The sequence below is a fragment of the Dipodomys merriami genome, unplaced genomic scaffold (genome assembly GCF_024711535.1).
Source record: "Dipodomys merriami isolate MVZ:Mamm:240054 unplaced genomic scaffold, mDipMer1.0.p SCAF_6, whole genome shotgun sequence".
NCBI classification, from domain to species: domain Eukaryota; kingdom Metazoa; phylum Chordata; class Mammalia; order Rodentia; family Heteromyidae; genus Dipodomys; species Dipodomys merriami.
The window spans coordinates 538,955-562,830 of NW_027206179.1; the positions used below are offsets into that span (position 1 = coordinate 538,955).

The window sequence follows — 23,876 nt, forward strand, 5'->3', positions numbered from 1 at the left end:
CCCTACTTCTACTTGTTTGGGAGTTCATTTTTTTGTGGTATTTTTTTCTCACATCAAGATAACAGAACCGGGCACTAATGACTCATGCCTGTCATCCTAGCTACTCAGGAAGCTGAGATCTGAGGATCGCAGTTCAAAGCCAGCCCTGGCAGGAAAGTCCATGAGACTCTTCTCTCCAATGAACCACCAGAAAACCAGAAGTGGCGCTGTGGCTCAAGTGGTAGAGTGCTTGCCTTGAGCTGAAGAACTGAGGGACAGCGCTCAGGCCCAGAATTCAAGCCCCACCACTGACAGGAACAAAACAAAACAAAAGTTAGCACAGAACATCCCAAATTGATTATCTGAATGTGTGTGTTCTCAAAACCCAAGAGAAGGTGAGCGAGGGAGAGGGGAAGGACACACGGGACTTACTCAACAAAGGCTCGTCAGGCTCCAAGTGTGGGAAAACTTTAATTGAGATGTTATTATGAGGTTAGGTCTCTGGAAGTCCAGAGGCTCATGGGAAAAGCGTAGTAGTAGAGAGAAAAGACTCACTTGCTCTGGTGGTCCCTTGGGACCAGAGGGTTGGCATGGAAAACATTGGTGTAGAACAAGGTCCTACAGGGAAATGGTGAGTTCGGCTGTGGAGTAGCCAGAAGGAAATGTACAGAATAAACAGACACCCAGAGTTGTGAGCAGGCTCCCCTGGCATCTCTCAACACAAGCAGCCTTCCTCCAGGCAGGATATGCTCATCTCCTTGGGAGTGCTCATCTGAGAGGGATGGAGGCTTGAATATCTTCCTGCTGTCTCATCTGGCCTCCTGCCTTCAGTCTCTTGTCGACCACCTCAGGAAGAATACAGATTTGAGGGTAGAGAGACCTTCCATTCAGAAAACCCACTCAGGTAAGTCTAAGAACCCGGATGGTGTTGCAGGATTGCTTCACAGAGATGGAAGACAAGAAGACAAAAATATGTACTGCAGGTTGCCTTATGAGTCATGGTGACCTAGCCTGGCCAGAGAGAAGGTTGTGGTGGTTGGTTTGCTTGCTTGATTCAATCAGTGTGTTTGAGTTTTGAGGCTAGAACTCTATCACTTGGGCCACACCTTCCTTTCTGGCTTTCTGTTTGATCAATTGGAGATAGGAGTCTCACAGACTTTCCTGCCTTGGTTATTTTGGGTCTGTGATCCTCAGATCTCAACCAGGATGACAACAGTAATGAGCCACCAGTACGTAGCTTGGTTGACTCTTTCCTGTTTGAATTTTTGTCTGATTCTTCCCTTTGACCCTGTTTCTCTAATCTGGATGTTAGCCTGTTCTAGCAACCAAAGAACATGCTTCGTCTGTCTTTTTGGGGGGAGGGGGGGAATTGATCTTTTGTTATTCTGCTGGTCCGCAAAGGAATATGGGTATAGTTGGAATCTAGCCAAAAACTAAGGGCATGTTTTCTGTCTTGCAACTGTTCAAGGACTAACTGAAATAGGTAGATGTTTACCTGCTTAAGAGTATTTCACTGGCTGGAAAGGTGGCTCAGGGATAGAGTACTTGCCTAGCATCAGGGAGCCCTGGGTTTTCGATTCCTCAGTACCACATAAACAGAATAAAGCCAGAAGTGGTACTGTGGCTCAAGAGGTAGAGTACTAGCCTTGAGCAAAAAGAAGCTCAGGGACAGTGCCCAAGCCATGAATTCAAGCCCCAGGACTGGCAAAAATTCATATCTCTCTGTCTCTTTGTCTCACAGTTTCTCAATTTCTCCTACCCCCATCTTTCTCTCTCTCACACACTCTCTCTCCTAAGCAATGTGTTGTCTTCTTCATGCTTTTAAGTGTTTATTAGAGTATGGAGATCAGGTTTAACCTAGGCAAGCTCTCTAGAACAAAGCTACAGCCCAGCCTATTTTTTTTTCAATGCTTCTTAAAACACATTGTAGAGAACAGCTCTCTCTCTCTCTCTCTCTCTCTCTCTCTCTCTCTCTCTCTCTCTCTCTCTATATATATATATATATATATATATATATATATATATATATATATATATATAACTTCAAGGTTAAGTAAGAAATCTGCAACCTGGGATTTCTGGGCCCAATTCATGCTTCCCTTTGGAGAAACATAATTTTCATCAGCCTGCATTTCCTCCTTTCCTTGATCTAGTGAGTGTACAAAAGCCATGATATTTACATGTCACCAGGAGACCACTGTATGGATTATTTTTCCAGGTGGTGAGTGGGCACCAGCAGGGTGAGGAACGGTGTGTGGAGAGGGTGGAGGAAGGTGAATGTGATTAAATGCCTGTATAAAAATAGAACAGTGGCTGGGCACTGATGGCTCACACCTGTCATCCTAGCTACTCAGGAGGCTGAGATCTGAGGATTGAAGTTCAAAGCCATCCAGGGCAGGAAAGTCTGTGAGACTCTTCTCTCCAATGAACCACCAGAAAACCAGAAGTGGTGCTGTGGCTCAAGTGGTAGAGTGTTGGCCTTGAGCTGAAGAGCTGAGGGACAGTGCCCAGGCCCAGAGTTCAAGCCCCATGACTGACAAAAAAAGTTTTTGAAAAGCTCCTAGAGTCTAGAATTTGAGCAGCAATGCAATCACTCTGCTCATTATTTTCAGACTCTTGCGCAGTCTTTTTTTTTTTTTTCTTTTTTGGGGTCCGGTCGTGGGGCCTGAACTCTGGGCCTGGGTGCTGTCCCTCAGCTCTTCAGCTCAAGGCTAGCGCTCTACCACTTGAGCCACAACGCCACTTCCAGCTTTTTTTTCTTTTTGCTTATGTGGTGCTGAGGAATCAAACCCAGGGCCTCAGGCATGCAAAGCAAGCACTCTACCACTGAGCCACCTTCCCAGCCCGACTCTTGTGCATTCTGTATTCTGAACCTTGAAGATCTGAAATGAGCATCTTCCCTGCGGGCCTTGGCTGAGCAGACAATGGAGAATGTTTCAGTGGACCTTCTTTTCTATATTCCATTTTCCATCATAGGTTCTTTTTTTTTTTTCAGTCATGGGGCTTGAACTCCAGGTCTGGGTGCTGACCCTCAACTCTTCAGCTCAAGGCACTTGAGCCACAGCACCACTTCTGTTTTTTTCTGTTTATGTGGTGCTGAGGTTTCAAACCCAGGGCCTCATGCATGCAAGGCAAGCACTATACCACTGAGCCAACTTCTCAACCCTCCATGGTAGTATTTTGTCCCAATAATTTCCTACATGGTACTTTCTGTCCTTGTAACAAATATGTATACCTGTTTTCTTCATGTCTCCACTGCATAATTGTGTCACTCCTTTTTTCTCTGTTCCAGTTAATCACTGCAGCTCTATGGGATCAGAGAATTACACACAAATTTCAGAATTTGCCCTACTAGGAATTTCAGAAGATCCCAGAGTGCAGCCCCTCCTCTACGGGCTCTTCCTGTCCATGTACCTGCTCACCTTGCTCGGGAATCTGCTCATCATCCTGGCCACTGTCTCTGACTGCCGTCTGCACACACCCATGTACTTCTTCCTCTCCAACCTGTCCCTTGTGGACATCTGCTTTACTTCCACCACCGTCCCCAAGATGCTGCTCAATCTCCAGACACACAGCCAGGCCATCAGCTACACGGGCTGCATCGCCCAGATGTATTTTTTCATATTCTTTATAGACTTGGATATTTTCCTGCTGACGGTGATGGCCTATGACCGCTTCGTGGCCATCTGTCACCCCCTGCACTACACGATCATCATGAGCCCTCGGCTCTGTGTGCTGCTGGTGCTGATCTTCTGGGTCGTAAATGTCCTGTATTCTCTGTTACAGAGCCTAATGGTGCTTCCACTTTCTTTCTGTACTCATGTTGAAATTCCCCACTTTTTCTGTGAACTTAACCAGGTGGTCCATAGCGCCTGTTCTGACACTTTTCTTAATGATGTGCTGATGTATTTTGGCACTTTTCTACTGGTTTGCTGTCCCCTCACTGGCATTCTTCACTCTTACTACAAGATCATTTCCTCCATCTGTAAAATCAATTCAGCCCAGGGGAAGTACAAGGCCTTCTCCACCTGCGCATCTCACCTGTCTGTGGTCTCCTTGTTTTACTGCACGCTCCTGGGTGTGTACCTCAGTTCGGCGGTGACTCAAAACCCTCATTTGTCAGCCACAGCTTCGGTGATGTACACGGTGGTCACCCCCATGCTGAACCCCTTCATCTACAGCCTGAGGAACCAAGACATCAAGAGGGCCCTGAAAAGACTTTTTGATATGAAATCTCTAAAAGGCCAACTTTATGGAGACTAAAGAAACCACCATGATTGCTAAACTCAGATCCTCGAGGTCAGACCTCAGATTCTGTGATCATTGGAACTAGAATTTGTTCCTTTTCTTTTATTCCTAGGATTTCTGTTTCTTTTTTTCTTCTTCTGGGCTTAGCATCACTGTGATTCAAACACAAAGCCCATGTCACTTTCCTTCCTTCTCTGTGATAGTCAATCATATCTTTTCCATTGTTTTCCATTTTCTCAGACTCTTGCAGCTCTGGTTCAGAAGTTTTTGTAAATTCCTGTTTGTTTGTTTGTTTTTCCAACAGGACAATCCTCTAGGAACTATTTCTTCTCAGGTGGCGTAACAATAAACACCTTTCTTCTCTTTTACTAAACATTTTCATAGGCTGTACTCTTGTGGAGGGAACTGTGTTAAAAAAGAGAGGCTTTGTGATGGATAAAATTCCAAAATATTCCACATAGAGTAAAACAAAATACAAAGTTCTTCTGCTGGGCATTGGTGGTTCATACCTGTGATCCTAACTACTCAGGAGGCTGAGATTTGAGACTCTTAGTTCCAATTAACCATCAAAAAGCCAAAGTGGAGTTGTGGCTCAAGTGGTAGAGTCAAAAAAAAAACAGCTTGGGGATAGTGCCCAAATCCTCAATTCAAATCAAGACCAGCACTCAGAAAAAATGGTCCTGGGAAATAAGCCACATTGGCCAATGAACTGAAGAGACCAGAAATAAATCCACATTGATAGAAAATTAATTGTTTCACAAAAGATTTAGAAATGGCATTGGAAGGTCAGTATCTTCAACTGTGTGGTGAGAAAATTTGATATCATTAAGTAGATCAAAGAAGTACACTCCTGCTAGCTCATGAAAGACAAAAAATTCAGACTCAAAGATGAATAAAAAATCTTTAACTTTCCAACTGCTCACAAAGTAAAATAAAATCAAAACAATATAAATGATATTAGGAAGCTTGTATGGGTAAAAAATAATTTGGATAAACACCAAAAGCATGAAAGCAAGTGTCAAAACTGACAAATGGAAAATATACTACTGCACACCTTTCATCAGAGAAAACAACAACCTGTAGATCTGGGGAAAACATTTATAATTTTCTTTTAGTTCCTGGTCCTGGAGCTTTGAACTCAGGTCCCAGGCGCTGTCCTTGAGCTTCCTTTTGCTCAAGGCTAGCACTCTGCCACTTGAGCCACAGTGCCACCTCCAGCCTTTTTGGGGGGTGGGGAGGGTAGTTTATTGGCCATATGAGTCTCGTGGACTTTTCTGCCCAGGCTGGCTTCAAACCTCCATTCTCAGATCTTAGCCTTCAGAGTAGCTACGATTACAAGTGTGAGCCACTGGCACCCAGATTTCATGTATGACTAGTTATCTTACTAAAATTAATATCCCAAATCCCTAAGAATCGTAAAAATCCACAGCAATAACAGAAAAATCGAATACTCTGACTAGAATACAGTGGGTAAACCCCAGGGAGAAAGATGAGTATTATGTATCTCTTCTCCCATTCAGACTCTCAAACATGTCATGACACTTATAGGGGTCACTGGAACATAGGAAGGGAAACAGTGAGAGCATGGAGGTGTAGGAATACCTGAGGGCTGAGTTGTCAGGTAGAGAGAGATAGATGTTCAGCCTACTTTCCATACTTGTATGTAAGCATATTCTTTTATATGCGTTTTACGCTTGTGTGACAATGGAAGTATGTAGGACAAAACCTACATATTATACAATTAAGAACATTCATAACAGTTCTTTCCAATAAGAACACGTCAAAATGGCCAGCAGATGCAATCAAACCCAGAGTGGGATAGCATCCCTACCCTCCACACTCAGTGAGAATGACAGATGGCAAACAGAGTGGAAAAGGTGCTGCTGGGCTGACACTAGAGGTGTCCTCCATGTGGCCTGGCCTTTGATCCACAACATGGCAAACAACAAAACATACCCAGGAGGAGGAAGAGCCAAGAGGTCTCAAAGACAGTGCTGGTGGGATGTAAATGAATGTACACATTCACCACGGAGATCTGCAGCCCAATGATCCGATGATCAGCGTGGCCCCAGGCCCGGCCCACTGGAGGGGGTAGGGCCTCGAGAGGCTGATGTCACAGCCCATGGGTGTGCTGCTGGGGGGATGGGGCATGCAGCCAGAAGTGGGCGGGGGGGTGCTGCTGGAGTGGGCTGGGGCATCAAGCCCCACATGGCGAGCTGTCAAGAAGTGAGTGGATGGCAGGCAGCTTGGGGGAGGGACACGAATGGAGGTTGGAAATCATCAGGCAGATGAAGCCGTGAGTCCCGTCAGAGTGGGGAAGGGCACAGCCTATATATAGGCTGTGTGTTCCCAACAACGGGGTGAGTGGAGAGAGAGACAGCAGGAGGGGAAAGCCTGCGGGAGCCAAGCAGGGCAGGCCTGTTAGGCCTGAGGCTGCGGAGAGGCTTGCGCAGAGGCCTGTGCGGAGGCCTGAGGCCTGTGGAGAGGCCTGTGGAGATGCCTGAGGCCTGAGGAGAGGCCTGTGGAGAGGTATGTGAGGAGGCCTGAGGCCTGTGGAGAGGCCTGAGGCCTGGGGAGAGGCCTGAGGCCTGTGGAGAGGCCTGTGGAGAGGTCTGTGGAGAGGCCTGAGGCTGCGGAGAGGCCTGCGGAGAGGCCTGTGAGGAGGCCTGAGGCTGCGGAGAGGCCTGCAGAGAGGCCTGTGAGGAGGCCTGAGGCCTGTGGAGAGGCCTGTGGAGAGGTCTGTGGAGAGGCCTGAGGCCTGTGGAGAGGCCTGTGGAGAGGTCTGTGGAGAGGCCTGAGGCTGCGGAGAGGCCTGCGGAGAGGCCTGTGAGGAGGCCTGAGGCTGCGGAGAGGCCTGCAGAGAGGCCTGTGAGGAGGCCTGAGGCCTGTGGAGAGGCCTGTGGAGTGGCCTGAGGCCTGCGGAGAGGCCTGTGAGGAGGCCTGAGGCCTGTGGAGAGGCCTGTGGAGAGGCCTGTGGAGAGGCCTGAGGCCTGTGGAGAGGCCTGTGGAGAGGTCTGTGGAGAGGCCTGAGGCCTGTGGAGACGCCTGCGGAAAGGCCTGAGGCCTGCGGAGAGGCCTGTGCAGAGGCCTGAGGCCTGGGGAGAGGCCTGTGGAGAGGCCTGAGGCCTGCGGAGAGGCCTGTGCAGAGGCCTGAGGCCTGTGGAGAGGCCTGTGGAGAGGTCTGTGGAGAGGCCTGAGGCCTGTGGAGATGCCTGCGGAGAGGCCTGTGCAGAGGCCTGAGGCCTGTGGAGACGCCTGCGGAGAGGCCTGAGGCCTGCGGAGAGGCCTGAGGCCTGTGGAGAGGCCTGTGGAGAGGTCTGTGGAGAGGCCTGAGGCCTGTGGAGATGCCTGCGGAGAGGCCTGAGGCCTGCGGAGAGGCCTGTGCAGAGGCCTGAGGCCTGGGGAGAGGCCTGTGGAGAGGCCTGTGGGGGAGGCCTGAGGCCTGTGGAGACGCCTGCGGAGAGGCCTGAGGCCTGCGGAGAGGCCTGTGCAGAGGCCTGAGGCCTGGGGAGAGGCCTGAGGCCTGTGGAGAGGCCGGTGGAGAGGCCTGTGGAGACACCTGAGGCTGGGGAGAGCCCACAGAGAGCCTGTGGAGAGGCCTGGGGAGAGGCCTGCGGAGAGGCCTGTGGGGGAGGCCTGAGGCCTGGGGAGAGGCCTGCGGAGAGGCCTGTGGTGAGGCCTGCGGAGAGGCCTGCGGAGAGGCCTGTGGGGGAGGCCTGAGGCCTGGGGAGAGGCCTGCGGAGAGGCCTGTGGTGAGGCCTGCGGAGAGGCCTGTGGTGAGGCCTGCGGAGAGGCCTGTGGAAAGGCCTGTGGAGAGGCCCGTGGAGAGGCCTGCGGAGAGGCCTGTGGGGAGACCTGAGGCCTGCAGAGAGGCCTGAGGCCTGTGGGGAGGCCTGTGGAGAGGGCTGCGGAGAGTCCCGTGGAGAGGCCTGTGGAAAGGCCTGTGGAGAGGCCTGTGGAGAGGCCTGTGGAAAGGCCTGTGGAGAGGCCCGTGGAGAGGCCTGTGGAGAGGCCCGCGGAGAGGCCCGCGGAGAGGCCTGCGGAGAGGCCTGCGGAGAGGTGCCAATCGGAGCAGAGCTGGGCAGGCCTGTGGAGAGTACAGAGGCCTGCAGAGAAAGGGAGGAAAGGAAAGGAAAAGCCTTTCCTTGTGGAGCTTTGAATCTTTGGAGCTTTGGAGGTCTGGGGTTAGAGGTTTGCAGACCGACTAATAAAGGTTGGGCTGCCCATTGGAGGCTTGGAGGTTTGGTGGTCGAGGCTGCTCTTGGTTCTGGGTATCTGGCTCAGGACAAGGTAGTCACAGGCCCCCTTTCTGGTGTAAATAGTGTAAATACTTTTTGTCACTTTTAACCGTGCCTTGGTGGATTGTCTTGCTCTTTAGAGGTCACAATTCCATCAGTCAGATCAAGCCACCCACTACAAAGCCGAAGGAAGGGAAAGCAGATTGACAAAGACAGGTGTGCTCTCTTGCTGGGCGCCAATGGCTCACCCCTGTCACCCTAGCTACTTGGGAGGCTGAGATCTAAGGATCGTGGTTCAAAGCCAGTCCAGGCAGGAAAGTCTGTGAGGCTCTTAGCTCCAATGAACCACCAGAAAACCGGAAGTGGTGCTGTGGCTCGAATGGCAGAGCACTTGCCTTGAGATGAAGAGCTTAGGGACAGCACCCATTTCCAGTGTTCAAGCCCTACCACCACCACCACCGGCAACAACAAAATGACATGGGTAGGTTTTGTACTTAGTGTTCCTTGGGAGATAGATGTCATTTGAAGGACATAAAGGCAGCAAAATGAGCCATGTGGCTATCTGTGGCCATATCGGGAAGGCAGAAATAGTGGTGCAAAGGCCCTAAGGAAGGTGCCTGAGTCACATACATCAGAATTCAAAACAGAGTAAGATGGGATCCAGAAGGAGCTTGAGAGGGACGTCGGGATGTAGAAGAATGCAGATGCTCCTTGAAGTCTTGGAGTGTGAAGACGTGAAGTACAACAGTGCCACATCAGCCTTGCATTTCAGATTTAGGTAGCTTTATCAAGGCACAGTGGAAGCACAGGAATTGCATAGAGGTGACCTGCAGGACTGGATGAGCTACACATGTGAAGGCAATGGTACAGAAAGGCTGGTCACCTCCGGTTCTCCTCTACCTCCATTCATTTCATTGCAGTGCATTGTATGTGGTAAGACTGCTTCTCATGAGCCAGGCATTAGTAGCTCACACCTGTAATCCTAGCTACTCAGGAGACTGAGATCTGAGGGTCTTGGTTCAAAGCCAGCCTGAGCAGAAAAGTCCCCATGACACTCATCTCTAATTAACCACTCAAAAACCAGAAGTGGTGCTGTGGTTCAAAGTGACAGACTGCTAGCCTTGAGCACAAAGAGCTCAGGGACATCACCCAGGCCCTGAGTTAAAGCCCCACAATCGACCCCCCCCCAAATTCTTCACATGAGATCTAGGCTCATAGAAAATTCTTTTTTGGGGGGGGGGGATCCGGTCGTGGGACCTGAACTCTGGGCCTGGACGCTGTCCCTCAGCTCTTCAGCTCAAGGCTAGCACTCTATCACTTGAGCCACAGCACCACTTCTGGCTTTTTTTTTCTGCTTATGTGGTGCTGAGGAATCAAACCCAGGGCCTCATACATGCGAGGCAAGCACCCTACCACTGAGCTACCTTCCCAGCCCAGCTTATAGAAAATTCTGGTGATACTTAGGGCTAGGAAGCTTTTGTGTCTATGAGCTTTTTCTCTATAATAAAGTCTATGTCCACTAAAAAACAAAACAACCAAAAAACCAGACTCCCCACTTTCTTCACATTGCCAGCCCATTCTGTGCATTCATGAGTCTGACCGCTCTAGATAGACACATTGGATAATGCAGTATTAGGGTTTCAGCAACAATCCTGTGCTTCAAATTAGACCATGCCCTGACTTCCCTCTGCTGGTTAGGGTGCAGTGTCTGTGTTGACACCTCTCTCTGTGTCCCTCGGCCTCTCCACTACAGCCCTTCCTAAAGATGCCAACTTTTGTCATCGTCCCAATTCTGCATATTTCATGATCCAACCTTCCCACATCAATCTGAAAAACAAACTCCAGAGGAGAAAGCGATTCACCTGCTTGTCCAGGATGGTGTACAAGCACAGCTCATTTTCCTGCACACTGTACCTATCGTACTTGTGGATTTGTTGTACATGCTTTTGACCAGTGTGTTAAAAAAATCAGAAATCACTGGGCCCTCACTCCACAGCTCAGATCCTTCAGAGTTATAGTGCTGCGTGTGCTTTGCCTCCGGGGATTTTGTTGGGTTTCTCCAATGGTGGTTCCCTTGGGTGCATGTACTTAAAAATCCCACGGGCTAGTCTGCCTATTATTGAAGAAATCTTGCTAAGGGAATTCTAAGTAAATGATAGATAATGACGTTATATGGCTATGTGAGGGAAAGTGAAAAAGGAGTTCAAGAGGAAACGAAAAGCTGTGCACCAGTAGCTCACACCCGCAATCCTAGCTACTCAGGAGGCTGGGATCTGAGGATTGCAATGTGAAGCCCGTCAGAGCAGGAAAATCTGTTAGACTCTTATCTCTAACTCACCACCAAAAAAGCTGGAACTGGAGCTGTGGCCCAAGTGGTAGAGTGCCAGCCTCAAGCTGAAAAACTCAAGTCTGCCTGGCCCGGAGTTTAAGCTCCAGAATTGGCACAAAAGTAAGGATAAAAGAAAGATGGTTCAGCAGATACCTTTGGGTGTTGAATTGCCTGGTGAAATGTGGCACAGTGAGAACACTGAGCCAAGATGGGGGAGAATTTTAAATATGAGAATAAAACCTGCTCCCCAGCCAGGGCACACCACAATGAGAAGACACGGCCCTCCATCGGAAGTCCACTAAAGAAAGCCACAAGTGGCATCTGCAACCCAGGTCTTTCCCAACTAAAAGACTACATGGGGGCCGGGCACCAGCGGCTCACGCCTGTCATCCTAGCTGCTTGGGAGCCTGAGATCTGAGGATCACAGTTCAAAGCCAGCCCAGGCAGGAAAGTCCATGCAACTTATCTCCAGTAAACCGCTAGAAAACTGGAAGTGGTACTGTGGCTCGAAGTGATACAGTGCTGGCCTTGGGTGAAAAAACTCAGGGACAGCACCCAAGCCCTGAGTTCAAGACCCATAACCAACCACCCCCTTTTCCCCCCAAAAAAGAAGATTACATGGGACTTTAGTTTCCAAACTAAATTTCACACATAAATTGGAACATCTGATGACTCTCATTAATGAAGTTGTTTTGCATAATCTATCTTATTTGAAATGAAGTTATTTCTAAACACCAAGCTTACAGGATGAAGAAGGAATTCCAGGTGTATGTGATTCAGAAGAACCTTTGGAAAGATTGGGGAATGGTCCCATGGACAGAATCAGAACCCAGACATGGGATACAGTTTAATTGAGAAGGTGCTGCGGCTGAATTGCAGAGAGAAGCCGAAAACAGAGAAACTCCAGGAACGTCATAGAATGAGACAACTTCCACCGTCAAATCAAAAACACACAAATGAATCAGAAATCCCACATGTGGCCTACGGCAACCACTGCTCCAGTCTCCACACAAGGGGTCTTGTTTCAGGTACAGAGTCTTCTCAGGGCGCTTTTGAGGTCTTGGTTCCTCAGGCTGTAGATGAAGGGGTTCAGCATGGGGGTTACCACGCTGTACATCATTGAGGCGATGGCAATGGAGTGAGAATTTTGGGTCACCGCAGAGCTGAGGTACACCCCGAGGATGGTGCAGTAGAATAAAGAGACTACGGAGAGGTGAGATGCGCAGGTGGAGAAGGCCTGGAGAAGGCCTTGTACTTCCCCTCGGCCGACGAGATGGCCCAGATGGAAGACACGATCTGGGAATAGGAATACAGGATGCCCGCCAGGGGAAAGCACACCAGCAGCAGCACGCCAAAGTAGATGACCACGTCGTTGGGGAAGGTGTCCGAGCAGGCCAGGTGGACCACCTGATTCAGTTCACAGAAGAAGTGGGGGATTGCCAAGTGGGTGCAGAAGGACAGCCGCAGCACCATGAAGCTCTGCAGAAGAGAATCCGTGATGTTGATGAGTCAGGAGCCCAGCACCAGCCTCACACACAGCCAGGGGCTCATGATGGCCGTGTAGCGCAGCGGGTGACAGATGACCACAAAGTGGTCATAGGCCATCACCGTCAGCAGGAAGATGTCCAACCCAGAAAAGAGGACAAACAAATGTGTCTGGGTGATACAATCTTCATAGCTGATGGCCTGGCTGTGCGTGTGGAGGTTGAGAAGCATCTTGGGGACGGTGGTGGAGGTGAAGCAGACGTCCATGAAGGACAGGTTGGAGAGGAAGAAGTACATGGGCATGTGCAGATGGGGGTCGGAGGCGGTGGCCAGGATGATGAGCAGATTGCCGAGCATGGTGATCAGATACATGGATAGAAACAGCCCAAAGAGACCAGGCTGCAACCTAATATTCCCCAAAGGAGAAATCCTGAAACACGGGAATCATTCTCTGGTCCCATGTGTTTCGATGTGCCTTCGTGAAGGAAAAACACAAAGGGGGAAAGAACTGAGTGCAGGGAAAGAGCTAGGACGAGGTAACTGAGTGATCACGCAACCTTATCAGAGAGAGGCAGGTGCAAGGACAGGGATACACGGGAGACGGATGTGAACAGGACAACTTGCACTGGGTGTTCTAGAAAGGCCAGGGGAGGGAGGGTACAGAGTTATCTACACAAGTGTGTACCTGGAAAGAGCCATGGCCAGTGCAGAGACCAAAGGAAGGGTCTCCATTCAGACCCCCAAGGCCAAAAGGGAGGTAAGGAGAAGAGAAGACAGCAAGGGATGGAGAGTGGTGGAGATAAAGCCCAGCCCGTCACCTCTGAGACCTCAAGACACGAGGGGTCGCTCAGCAGGTCGTGTTGCCACAGGACTCCCTGGGGACGCCGAAGCATCTCTTGGCTATTTCCATCTGTCACTGTCTGTCCTGGCCATGAGGCCTCCGGTCCCAATAATAAATACGATGCTCCCAAGATGGATAACTCATCATCAGCAACGACACAGACATAAAAGAATGTAACAGAGCCAGGCACTGGTGGCTCACGCCTGTCATCCTAGCTACTCAGGAGGCTGAGATCTGAGGATTGTGGTTTAAAGCCGGCCCAGGCAGGAAAATCTGTGAGACTCTTATCTCCGATGAACCACCAGAAAACTGGAAGCGGCACTGAGGCTCAAGAGGTAGAGTGCTAGCCTTGAGCTGAAGAGCTGAGGACAGCGCCCAAGCCCAGAGTTCAAGACCCATGACCGATTAAAAAAAAAAAAGAATGTGATAGTGATTCTCTAATATAAACATCAGAAACAGATTTAACATTTAATACTAACACTAATGGGTGTAAAATTAGTACTTAATAGATACTTCTAATCTATGACTAAATACAGATTCTGTTTCTATAGCCTAGTCTCAGTACATACAGGCATGTAACATGGGCGAGTTTGTATACTTCAAGTTTTATTTTATTTCTGCTATCTTTGAGGTTTTTTTTCTAAAGGGGTTTGACTCACTATAATGATTTGTGAGTACAAGGCTTTTTGTTTGTTTGTTTGTTTTGGTGCAGGTCCTGGGACTTGAACTCAGGGCCTGGGCCATGTCTTTGTGTTTTTTTTTTTTTTTTTTACTCAAGGCTGGTGCTCCACCAATTGAGTCACAGCTCCACTTCCAGTTTTTGGTGATTTATCAGAGATAAGAGTCTCACTGACTTTCCTGCCCCTGCTGGCTTCAAACATGATCCTCAGAGCTCAGCCTCCTGAGTAGCAAGGATGACAGGGGTGAGCCACCGGCGCCTGGCAGTGCAATGAATCTTTATCAGTGTCCCCTGTCCCATCGTTCTCGCCCATTTATCCCAGCTTAGAGTTTGTATTCTAATTAAGATGGAAAAGCACCGAGTTAAATAAAAGCTGAGACGAATGATTCTCCATCCCAGGGAAAATGACATTGGGAATCACATATTTTAGAAAAACTCCCAGGGTTCCATGCATACACACACACACACACACACACACACACACACACACACACACACACAGAGGCAAGAACTCCAATGGTTTAAATCCTTTGAATAACTAACTTACAGCCTAACCAAACAAATACTAGGAAATTGGAACCTTGGGTATCAGGAGAGATGAGGTCAATGGGAGGAGGGTAGATGAATGAAGAAAGGAAACAATCATAATATTCTATGAGTATATGTAAAAATAGAATTAGGATAGGCAGAGATGGGAGGGAGGGAATGAAAAAGAATGTGGGAAAAGCTGATATTAAGCAAAAGAAAGAAATGTACTTATCACCCGACGTGTGTAAAGCTAATCCGCTGTCTATCACCTCTAAAACAACAATAAAACTAAAAAATAAGTAGAATTAGGGAAATTGAGGGGATGGGTGGGAGAGATGGGGAGGAAGATGGAAGGGGTAATCATTGGTGGAGATGCATTGCTCTTCCAAACTGACATGTTGAATTGAAACCCCTCTGTACAACTACTTAACGATAATGTTTTTAAAGGAAGAAAAAAGAATCTGAGCTGAATTGAAGACCTCATTCTGGAAATTAATTGGCACATTTTAAAGAAGCATTAAGGGACAGCCACCGAGGAGACACGATCGGAGACGCCATGGGAACTTCATGGATGATGAAGTCATAGGGAAGCGTCTTCTAATTGATGGAGATGGAGCAGGTGACGATCGGAGAATTAATCTGCTAGTGAAGTTTTGTTAAGTGGTGCAACTCTGGATCCCATGAAGAAGGATATGGCCAGTACCAACGTATGCTCAGCACCTTGTCTCAATGTGAATTTTCAATGGGCAAAACTTTGCTGGTGTATGATATGAATCTCAGAGAAATGGAAAATTATGAAAAGATTTACAAAGAAATAGAAGGTAACGTTGCTGGAGCACAGAAAAAAATTGCTGAGTGCCCAAAAGGAGATTCTTCAAGCAAAAAGAATACGGAAGAATCGCCAAGAATATGATGCTTTGGCAAAAGTGATCCAGCGTCATCCAGACAGGCATCAGACATTAAAGGAACTAGAGGCTCTGGGAAAAGAATTAGAACATCTTTCGCATATTAAAGACAGTGTTAAAGACAAGCTGGAATTGAGACGGAAGCAGTTTCATGTTCTTCTTAGTACTATCCATGAACTTCAGCAACATTAGAAAGTGACGAAAAGCTCTCTGAGGGAGAAGAAGGTGAAGAGACTTTCATGGATATAGAACCTAAGTCATAGACAGGCTAGTCATTCATTCCCAAGGATATTAAAATAGTTACATGACTGGTGTATGTAGAATATATATTCTTGAAATATTTAGTTTTGGAAGTGAAATATTTTGCTTTTTTTGTCGATTGGGGGCTTGAACTCTGAGCCTGGCCACTGTCCCTGAGCTCTTCAGCTCAAGGCGAGAGCTCTATGACTTGAGCCACAGCACCACTTCTGGTTTTCTGGTGGTTAATTGGAGATAAGTCTCATGGACTTTCCTGCCTGGGCTGGCTTTGAACCACCATCCTCAGATCTCAGCCTCCTGAGTAGCTAGGATTATAGGCATGAGCCACTAGTGCCCAGATTCGATATTTTGCTTTTAAATATTTACATTTTATTCATATTCACAAAAAGAAAATGATTTTAGTATATATTTGGTTTTATTGAAACGTGGGGTTTTTCTATTATTGTACTGGGGTTTGAGCTTCGGGCTGTGCTTGCTAGTCAGGCACTCAACAATATGAGCTTCAACCCCAGCCTGCATGTTTTATCCCCCTCCCCCACTTGCTTTTTATTGGTATCAGACATTCAATTCAGGACTTTGGGCTACCTGTTCTTACTCAAGCTTTCTTGCTCAAGAGTGAGCCATGCCTCCAGTCCAGAATTTTTTAGTGTTTCACTGAATTTGTAGTTTTCCAGGTTTTTTTTTAAACTTAGGATTGCTTTGAACTGTGATCTGGAGATCTCAGCTTTCTGAGTAAATCAGGTTTCAGTCCTGAACCACCAGCACCCAACTTGTTTTTTAGTCTTGAAAGTAGGAAACAACATGTAGAAATGTTTTAAAGCTGCATGATTTTGTTGCTTAGTACTCTTGGTAGTTTTTAACTGGTAACATTAATTGTTTTATAAAATAAGTTAGACTATAAGAAGGTGGTATTTCTAGCATATACATAAGAAAGTTAAGGGCTGGGAAGGTGGCTCAGTGGTAGAGCACTTGCCTTGCATGCTCGAGGCCCTGGGTTCGATTCCTCAGCACCACATAAGCAAAAAGAAAAAAAGCCGGAAGTGGCGCTGTGGCTCAAGTGGTAGAGTGCTAGCCTTGAGCTGAAGAGCTGAGGGACAGCGCCCAGGCCCAGAGTTCAGGCCCCACGACTGGACTCAAAAAAAAAAAAAAAAAAAAAAAAAAAAGAAAGTTAAGTCCATGAATAAAACTCCTGGGGGACCATGAACTTATGAAATTATATGAATGACACTTGTGATCTGTATTCCTTGTGAGGAAAGGTTCCATGATGTTAGGAATCATTGATACAAGGAGAGAAATCTTAAGTATTTTAACTTAAGTGTTAAATACTAATACTAAATTTTGGTATTTAATACTTGCTTTAGTATGTAATACTGGAGAAATGTGGTTATTAAGTGTTTTGTTATGTTTTCTCTCTATGATTCCTTAAAATTCATTTTTAGTAGAAAAATAATGGAATAAAGAGTTGTTGGAGATAACAAAAAAAAGCATTAAGGAAGTACTAAATTTTAAAAAGATGGACAAAAATAATCATCTTGAATAAGGCAGGATGCAGTAAGAAAAGTATTTTGCTATGTGAAATGTTTAATTGCTAGGCACTTTCAATCACCAAGAAACCACTGGAAATTTTCTGATAAGCTAGAAAGAATGATCCCTGGAGAAAATGGACAATACGCAAATCAATATGATCAACCTGTATCAGAAATCACTTCATTGTTTCACTCTTCACGAGCAACACCCCTTGGTAACTTTTCTTAATTGGCAGCTAAGGTCCTTGAAGACTTGGATTAGAGGAAAATCACTATCCTCCTCTCAATTCTCTCCCACCAGGCGCTGCCTTTGCTGTCTCTTTCCTATCAAACTTGACCTTGCTGCGTTCTAGGTCTACTTCTCTGTCCAACCTGGTGATAAACACATCAACCTATTAATCAAACACGCGAACCAGTCACAGCCGCCTCTCAGCTCTGTTTAAACACATTGTGCTGCCATAGATAAATGTTCCCGGCGTCCATCTCTCAAAACCCCTCCACAGATTCTCACCTAGGTGAGTTGTTTCGGATGAAGTCTCAGCCTGGAAACGCTAATTCCTCCCTGGATTGTCAATGATGGAGACTTTAAAAAAGTGATACAATGAAACAGGCCAGCAAGAAATGGTCATGCATCCGTCCCCTAGCCAGATGTGGACTTCGGAGGAAACAGCTGTGTCCTGTCCAATCCAAGGGGCTGGGGCAGGGGATGTGAATGTGTTCTTTAGATACATCTCTCTTTCTCTCTCTTCTCTTGTTAATCCAGTCTGGAATACAGCTTTTCCCTATGGGACTTTGCTTTGTACACAAAGCAATTTTTTTTCTTCCTGACATTTTGGTCCCAAGACACCTGGATGATTTTCGGGTGAATAGATGTTTATTAATAATTTCCCATGACCACTTCTGCCTATCAGAGGCATCAATTCCCAATACCTCAATCTTCAATCTTCAATTAACATTTTCTCCAAAGCCGAAAGCAGGTGAGCCACTGTTGGTTAGCTCTGCTCAGTGCCCCCACAAACTCTTATTTTGTCGGCCATGGGCTTGAACTCATGGCCTTGGTGCTGTCCTTGAGCTCTTTTGCTCAAGGCTAGCACTCTACCACTTTGAGCCACAGCTCCACTTCAGGTTCTTGAGTGGTTTATTGGAGATAAGAGTCTTGTGGGGACTTTCCTGCCCAGCTTTGAGCTGTGATCCTCAGATCTCAGCCTCCTGAGTAGCTAGGATGACAGGTGTGAGCCACTGGTGCCTGGCCCCCAAAACTTGGGGAGATCTCCAGGAATTTTAATATAGCTTTTTACTCAAGAAGGAGTGATGCGTGATTCTGTGACATAAAATCACTACTACAATCCTTGACTTCAAGGTATTTTTCCCAAAATAAAAATCAAGTTTGAAATACAAGATGAGAGTTTTCATATCATTTGTATTTGTGTGTGTGTGTGTGTGTGTGTGTGTGTGTGTGTGTGTGTGTGTGTGTGTGTGTGTGTGTGCTGGTACTAGGGCTTGAACTTAGGGTCTGGGCACTGACCTTGAGTTTATTCACTCAAAGTTGGTGCTCTACCACTTGAGTACAGCTACACTTCTGGTTTTCCCTGGTTAACTGAAGATAAGAGTGTCAGGGACTTACTTGCCCAGGCTGGTTTTGAAATATGATCTTCAGATCTCTGACTTCGGAGTAGCTAGGATTATAGGCACGTCACTGCTGTCCAGTGTGTTTTTTTCATCTTTGACAATTCAAAACATATAAATTCTGTAGAGCTGTCTCTATATATCATTATAAATAAGAATTCCATGATTTGGGGCTGGGCACATGGCTTAGTGGTAGAGTGCTTGCCTAGCATGAATGAAGCCCTGGGTTCGATTCCTCAGTGCCACATAAACAGAAATTGCTGAAGTGGCACTGTGGCTCAAGTGGTAGAGTGCTAGTCTTGAGCAAAAGAAGCTCAGGGACAGTGCCTAGGCCCTGAGTTCAAGCCCTAGGTCTGGCAAAACAATAATTCCATGATTTGGTTTAGTTTTGGAGTTTATGGTCCAAGACCAGGACTCAAACTCACTGATACTCTCTCTCACTCATTGGCTAGCACTAGCACTCTACTACTTGAGCTATGACTCCAGCCCCCCCCCCATGTTTGTTTTCTTTCTTTTTTTTAAAATAAAAGTCTATTCTTTGTGGTCTGTTCAATGGTGACCCTCATCAACAGTCACATAAATGGTGTTCTGAATTATAAGTGAGCTTCCCCACTGGGTCCTTTGTTAGTAGTCAATATATAAATTCTAAAGGAAGAAACACAATGAAAATCAATAAGGGTAAGATCCTGAAATTTTTTAAAATATATTTTTATTGTGAAAATATTGTACAGAGGGGTTACAATTACATGGGTAAGATAATGAGTACATTTCTTATCAAGCACTGTAGCCTCCTGCTTTGTTTCCCTTCCCATCCCTTCGTATCCTCCACCCCTGTCCCCCCCCCCACCAAAGTTGTAAAGTTCATTTTTCGACATAAGGACTTGTACATCTCATTGTTGCAATGGGTCCTCCTGTATCCCTGTTTTAACAATTTGTTTTTTCCCTTCCCCTCCACATATACCAACATCATATATAGTGAAAGCAGGGGTTATACCATGGGGGAGGAGGGAGATACAAGGCAACAAGACATAATCTTACAATATGTTAGAAACAATCGCATGAAAGATATCTCTCTCTCTCTGTCTCTCTGTCTCTGTCTCTGTCTCTGTCTCTCTCTTGTCAGTCGTGGGGCTTGAGCTCTAGGCCTGGGAGCTATCTCTGAACAATTCAGCTCAAGGCTCATGCTCTACCACTTGAGCCATAGTGCCACTTCTAGTTTTCTGGTGGTTTTTTTTTGTGATTAAGTGATTACATAATTTCCCAAATTTCACAGTATTGTGGAATAATGATGCTCATTTAAAGTCACAAGCTCATTCTAACTTTCCTGGAGTAAATTGTCTATAATACATAATGGTGTACACATATACACCATACATGTGATCAGCAGCATGGGGTTATTTAGTAGTGGTTCGACCAGATGAGTGGAAGTTCTTTGTTTCTTAAGTCCTGTTAATTTTGTTGTATCACCTAACATTTTGGATTTAACATACACTTATCAGGGAGACAAACAGTACATCTGTTTGTCTCTTTGCTCTTGGCTTACATCACTCAACATGATTCCTTCCAGCTCCATCCATTTCCCTGCAAATGCCATTATTTTGTCATTTCTAATGGCTCCATAATATTCCATTGTATATAGATACCACAATTTTTGGATCCATTCCTCTGTGGTGGGGCATCTAGGTTGTTTCCATATCCTAGCTATTGCAAACAGTGCTGCAATAAACATGGAGGTGCACGTGTCCTTGTATATTGGTTCCTGTTGTTCCGGGTAGATGCCTAGAAGTGGTATGACTGGGTCGTAAGGGAGGTTAATCTTTAGCTTTCTGAGGACCCAACAGACTGCTTTCCAAAGTGGTTGTATAAGTGCACATTCCCACCAGCAGTGTAATAGGGTGCCTCTTTCTCCACATCCCCTCCAGCATTTGTCATTGGCTGACTTGTGGATGTGGGACATTCTGACTGGGGTAAGGTGGTATCTCAGGGTTGTCTTTATTTGCATTTCCTTCACCACCAGGGATGGTGAACATTTCCTCATGTGTTTCTTTGCCATTTTTATTTCTTCATCTGAGAAGTCCCTCTTTAGTTCCCTTGCCCAATTAAGTAGTTGGTTTGTTAGGTTTGGGAGGGATTAGTTTCTTGAGTTCCCTGTATATACTGGATGTTAACCCCTTGTCTGATATATTGCTGGTAAATATTTTTTCCCAATTAGTTGGTTGTCTTTCTAGCTTGGTTGCGATAGCTTTAGTTGTGCAGAAGCTTTTTATTTTAAGGTAGTCCCATTTGTTGAGTCTCTCTCCAATTTGCTGTGACCCTGGGACTCTGTTCAGGAAGTTCCTTCCTGTGCCTATTAGTTCAAGTGTCTCTCCTACTCTGTCCTGCAGTAGTTTCAGAGATTCAGGTTTAATGTTAAGGTCTTTAATCCATTTTGAGTTGATATTGGTGCATGGTGATAGGCTGGGGTCCACTTTTAGTTTTCTGCATGTGGCTGTCCAGTTTTCCCAGCACCAGTGGTTGAATAGGCTGTGTTTTTTCCACTGTATGTCTTTGGCTCCTTTGTCAAATATCAGCTAACTGTAGGCCTGTGGATTTATTTCTGGATCTTCTATTCTATTCCATTGGTCTTCAGGTCTGTTTTTGTGCCAGTACCATGCTGTCTTTGTCATTATAGCTCTGTAGTAGAGTTTGAAGTTCGGCATGGATATCCCTCCCATGTTGTCTTTATTCCCTAGAATTGTTTTGGCTATTCTAGGTCTTTTGTTGTTCCATATGAATTTTTGAACTGTTTTCTGAATTTCAGTGATGTACATCATTGGGATGTTAATAAGAATTGCATTGAATTTGTATATTAATTTTGGCAGTATTACCATTTTCACTATATTGTCTGCCTATCCAGGAGCATGGGAGGTCTTTCCATTTCCTAGTGTCTTTTGTAATTTCTTTCTTTAACTTTTTATAGTTTTCATTAAATAGTTCTTTTACATCTTTGGTTAGGTTAATTCCTAAATATTTTATTTTGGGGGAGGTTATTGTGAATGGGGTTGCTCCCTTTATTTCCCTCTCTTCTTGTACATTGTCAGTGCACAGGAAGGCAACTGATTTTTGTAGGTTGATTTTGTATCCTGCTACTTTGCCGAAGTGATTTTTGATTTCTAGGAGTTTGGGGATGGAGTTTTTGGGATCGTGAAGGTATAGTATCATGTCATCTGCAAAAAGGGATAGTTTAACTTCTTCTTTCCCTATGCGGATCCCTTTAATGTCTTTTTCTTGCCTTATTGCCCTGGCTAAGGGTTCCAGGACTATATTGAAGAGGAGTGGAGACAGTGGGCATCCTTGCCTTGTTCCTGATTTTAGGAGAATTTGTTGTAGCTTTTCCCCATTAAGTATAATATTGGCTATTGGTCTGTCATAATGGCTTTTATTGTTTTAAGAAATGTTCCTTCCATTCCTATTTTCTCCAGAGCTTTTAGCATGAATGAATGTTGAATTTTATCAAAGGCCTTTTCTGCATCTGTGGAGATAATCATGTGATTCTTGACCTTGGCTCTGTTGATATGTTGGATTACATTTATTGACTTACGTATGTTAAACCATCCCTGCATCTCTGGGATGAAGCCTACCTGGTCATAGTGTATGATTTTTTTATGTGTTTCTGGATTCTGTTAGCTAGAATCTTGTTAAGGATCTTTGCATCTGTGTTCATCAAGGAAATTGGCCTGTAATTCTCTTTTTTGGTTGGGTCTTTGCCTGGTTTGGGGATGAGTGTGATATTGGCTTCATAGAATGAGTTTGGGATAGTTCCCTCCTTCTCTGTTTCTCTGAAGAGCTTGAGGAGTATGGGTATTAGTTCTTCTTTAAAGGTCTTATAGAATTCTGCTGTGAATCTTTCTGGCCCTGGGCTTTTTTTTGTTGGAAGACTTTTGATAGCTTCCTGTATCTCATTGTAGGATATTGGCTTATTTAATTGGTTTACTTCTTCTTTGCTCAGTTTGGGTATCTTGCATTTCTCTAAAAATGCATCCATTTCTGCCAGGTTTTCTTCCTTTAGAGAGTATAACTTTTGAAAGTAATCTGTTAAGATTCTTTGGATATCTTGGGTACGTGTTGTGATTTTTCTTGTGGCATCCCTAATCCTGTTAATATGGGTTTCCTCTCTTCTTTTTTTAATTAATCTTGCCAAAGGTCCATCGATTTTATTTATTTTTTCAAAGAACCAGCTTTTTGTTTGGTTAATTTTGGCTATAATTTTCTGATTTTCTAATTGGTTAATCTCTGCTCTTAATTTGGTTATCTGGCTCCATCTAGTAACTTTAGGTTCTATTTTTTCATGTTTTTCTAGCTGTTTTAATTGCAACATGAGATTATTTACTTGGTCTATTTCTATTTTCTTGATGTGGGCATGAGGGCAATAAATTTGCCCCTCAGGACTGCTTTTGCTGTGTCCCACAAGTTTCTTTGCGAGGTGTTTTCATTTTCATTGAGTTGTAGGAAATTTCTTATTTCTTCTTTGATCTCTTCTGTTACCCAGGCATTGCTAAGAAGTGTGCTGTTCAATTTCCATGTATTAAAGGAATTTCTGTGGTATGCTTTGTTATTGAGAACTAGCTTGATTCCACTGTGGTCAGATAGAATACAGGGGATTATGTCGATCTCTTTGTATTTGCTTAATTTCCTTGCATGAATTATGATATGGTCTATTTTGGAGCTGCTGAGAAGAATGTGTACTGTGTTGTTTTAGGGTGAAATGCTCAGTAGATGTCAGTTAATTCCGCTTGAAGTATGGCCTCACTTAATTCAGTAGCTTCTTTGCCAATCCTCTGGTTGGTAGACCTGTCCTTTGGTGAGAGTGGGGTGTTAAAGTCTCCTAGTATTATCATATTGGGATGTATTTTATTCTGTAACTTTGAGAGTATTTGTTTAACATATCTGGGTACACCAATGTTTGGGGAATATAAGTTGATGGTATTATCCTCCTCTTGGATTGTTCCCTGTATTAATATGTAGTGTCCATCCTTGTCTTTCTGTACTGATTTTAATGAAAAGTTTATTTTGTCAGATATCAGGATAGCTACACCTGCTTTCTTACTGGGGGCATGTGATTGGTAGATCCTTTTCCAACCCTTTACTCTGAATTTGTTTGTATGTTTGGCTGAGAGGTGGGTTTCTTGAAGGCAACAGATGGATGGGTCATGTTTTCTGATCCAATCTGCAGTACTTTTTCTTTTGATTGGCGA

At 45.4% G+C, this 23,876-nt stretch overlaps 1 protein-coding gene and 2 pseudogenes across 1 annotated transcript; 2 read left to right on the plus strand and 1 right to left on the minus strand.

Annotated features, from left to right (window-relative positions):
- The first annotated feature begins 3,288 nt into the window (after nt 1-3,288).
- LOC138813603 (olfactory receptor 7A10-like) lies at nt 3,289-4,242 on the plus strand. Its single transcript, XM_070002007.1, has one exon. The coding sequence runs from the start codon at nt 3,289-3,291 to the stop codon at nt 4,240-4,242; it is 954 nt and encodes a 317-aa protein (XP_069858108.1).
- A 7,576-nt stretch (nt 4,243-11,818) lies between these two features.
- On the minus strand, nt 11,819-12,978 carry LOC138813604 (olfactory receptor 7A10-like; annotated as a pseudogene).
- A 1,895-nt stretch (nt 12,979-14,873) lies between these two features.
- On the plus strand, nt 14,874-15,600 carry LOC138813766 (THO complex subunit 7 homolog pseudogene; annotated as a pseudogene).
- Nucleotides 15,601-23,876: the final 8,276 nt, after the last annotated feature.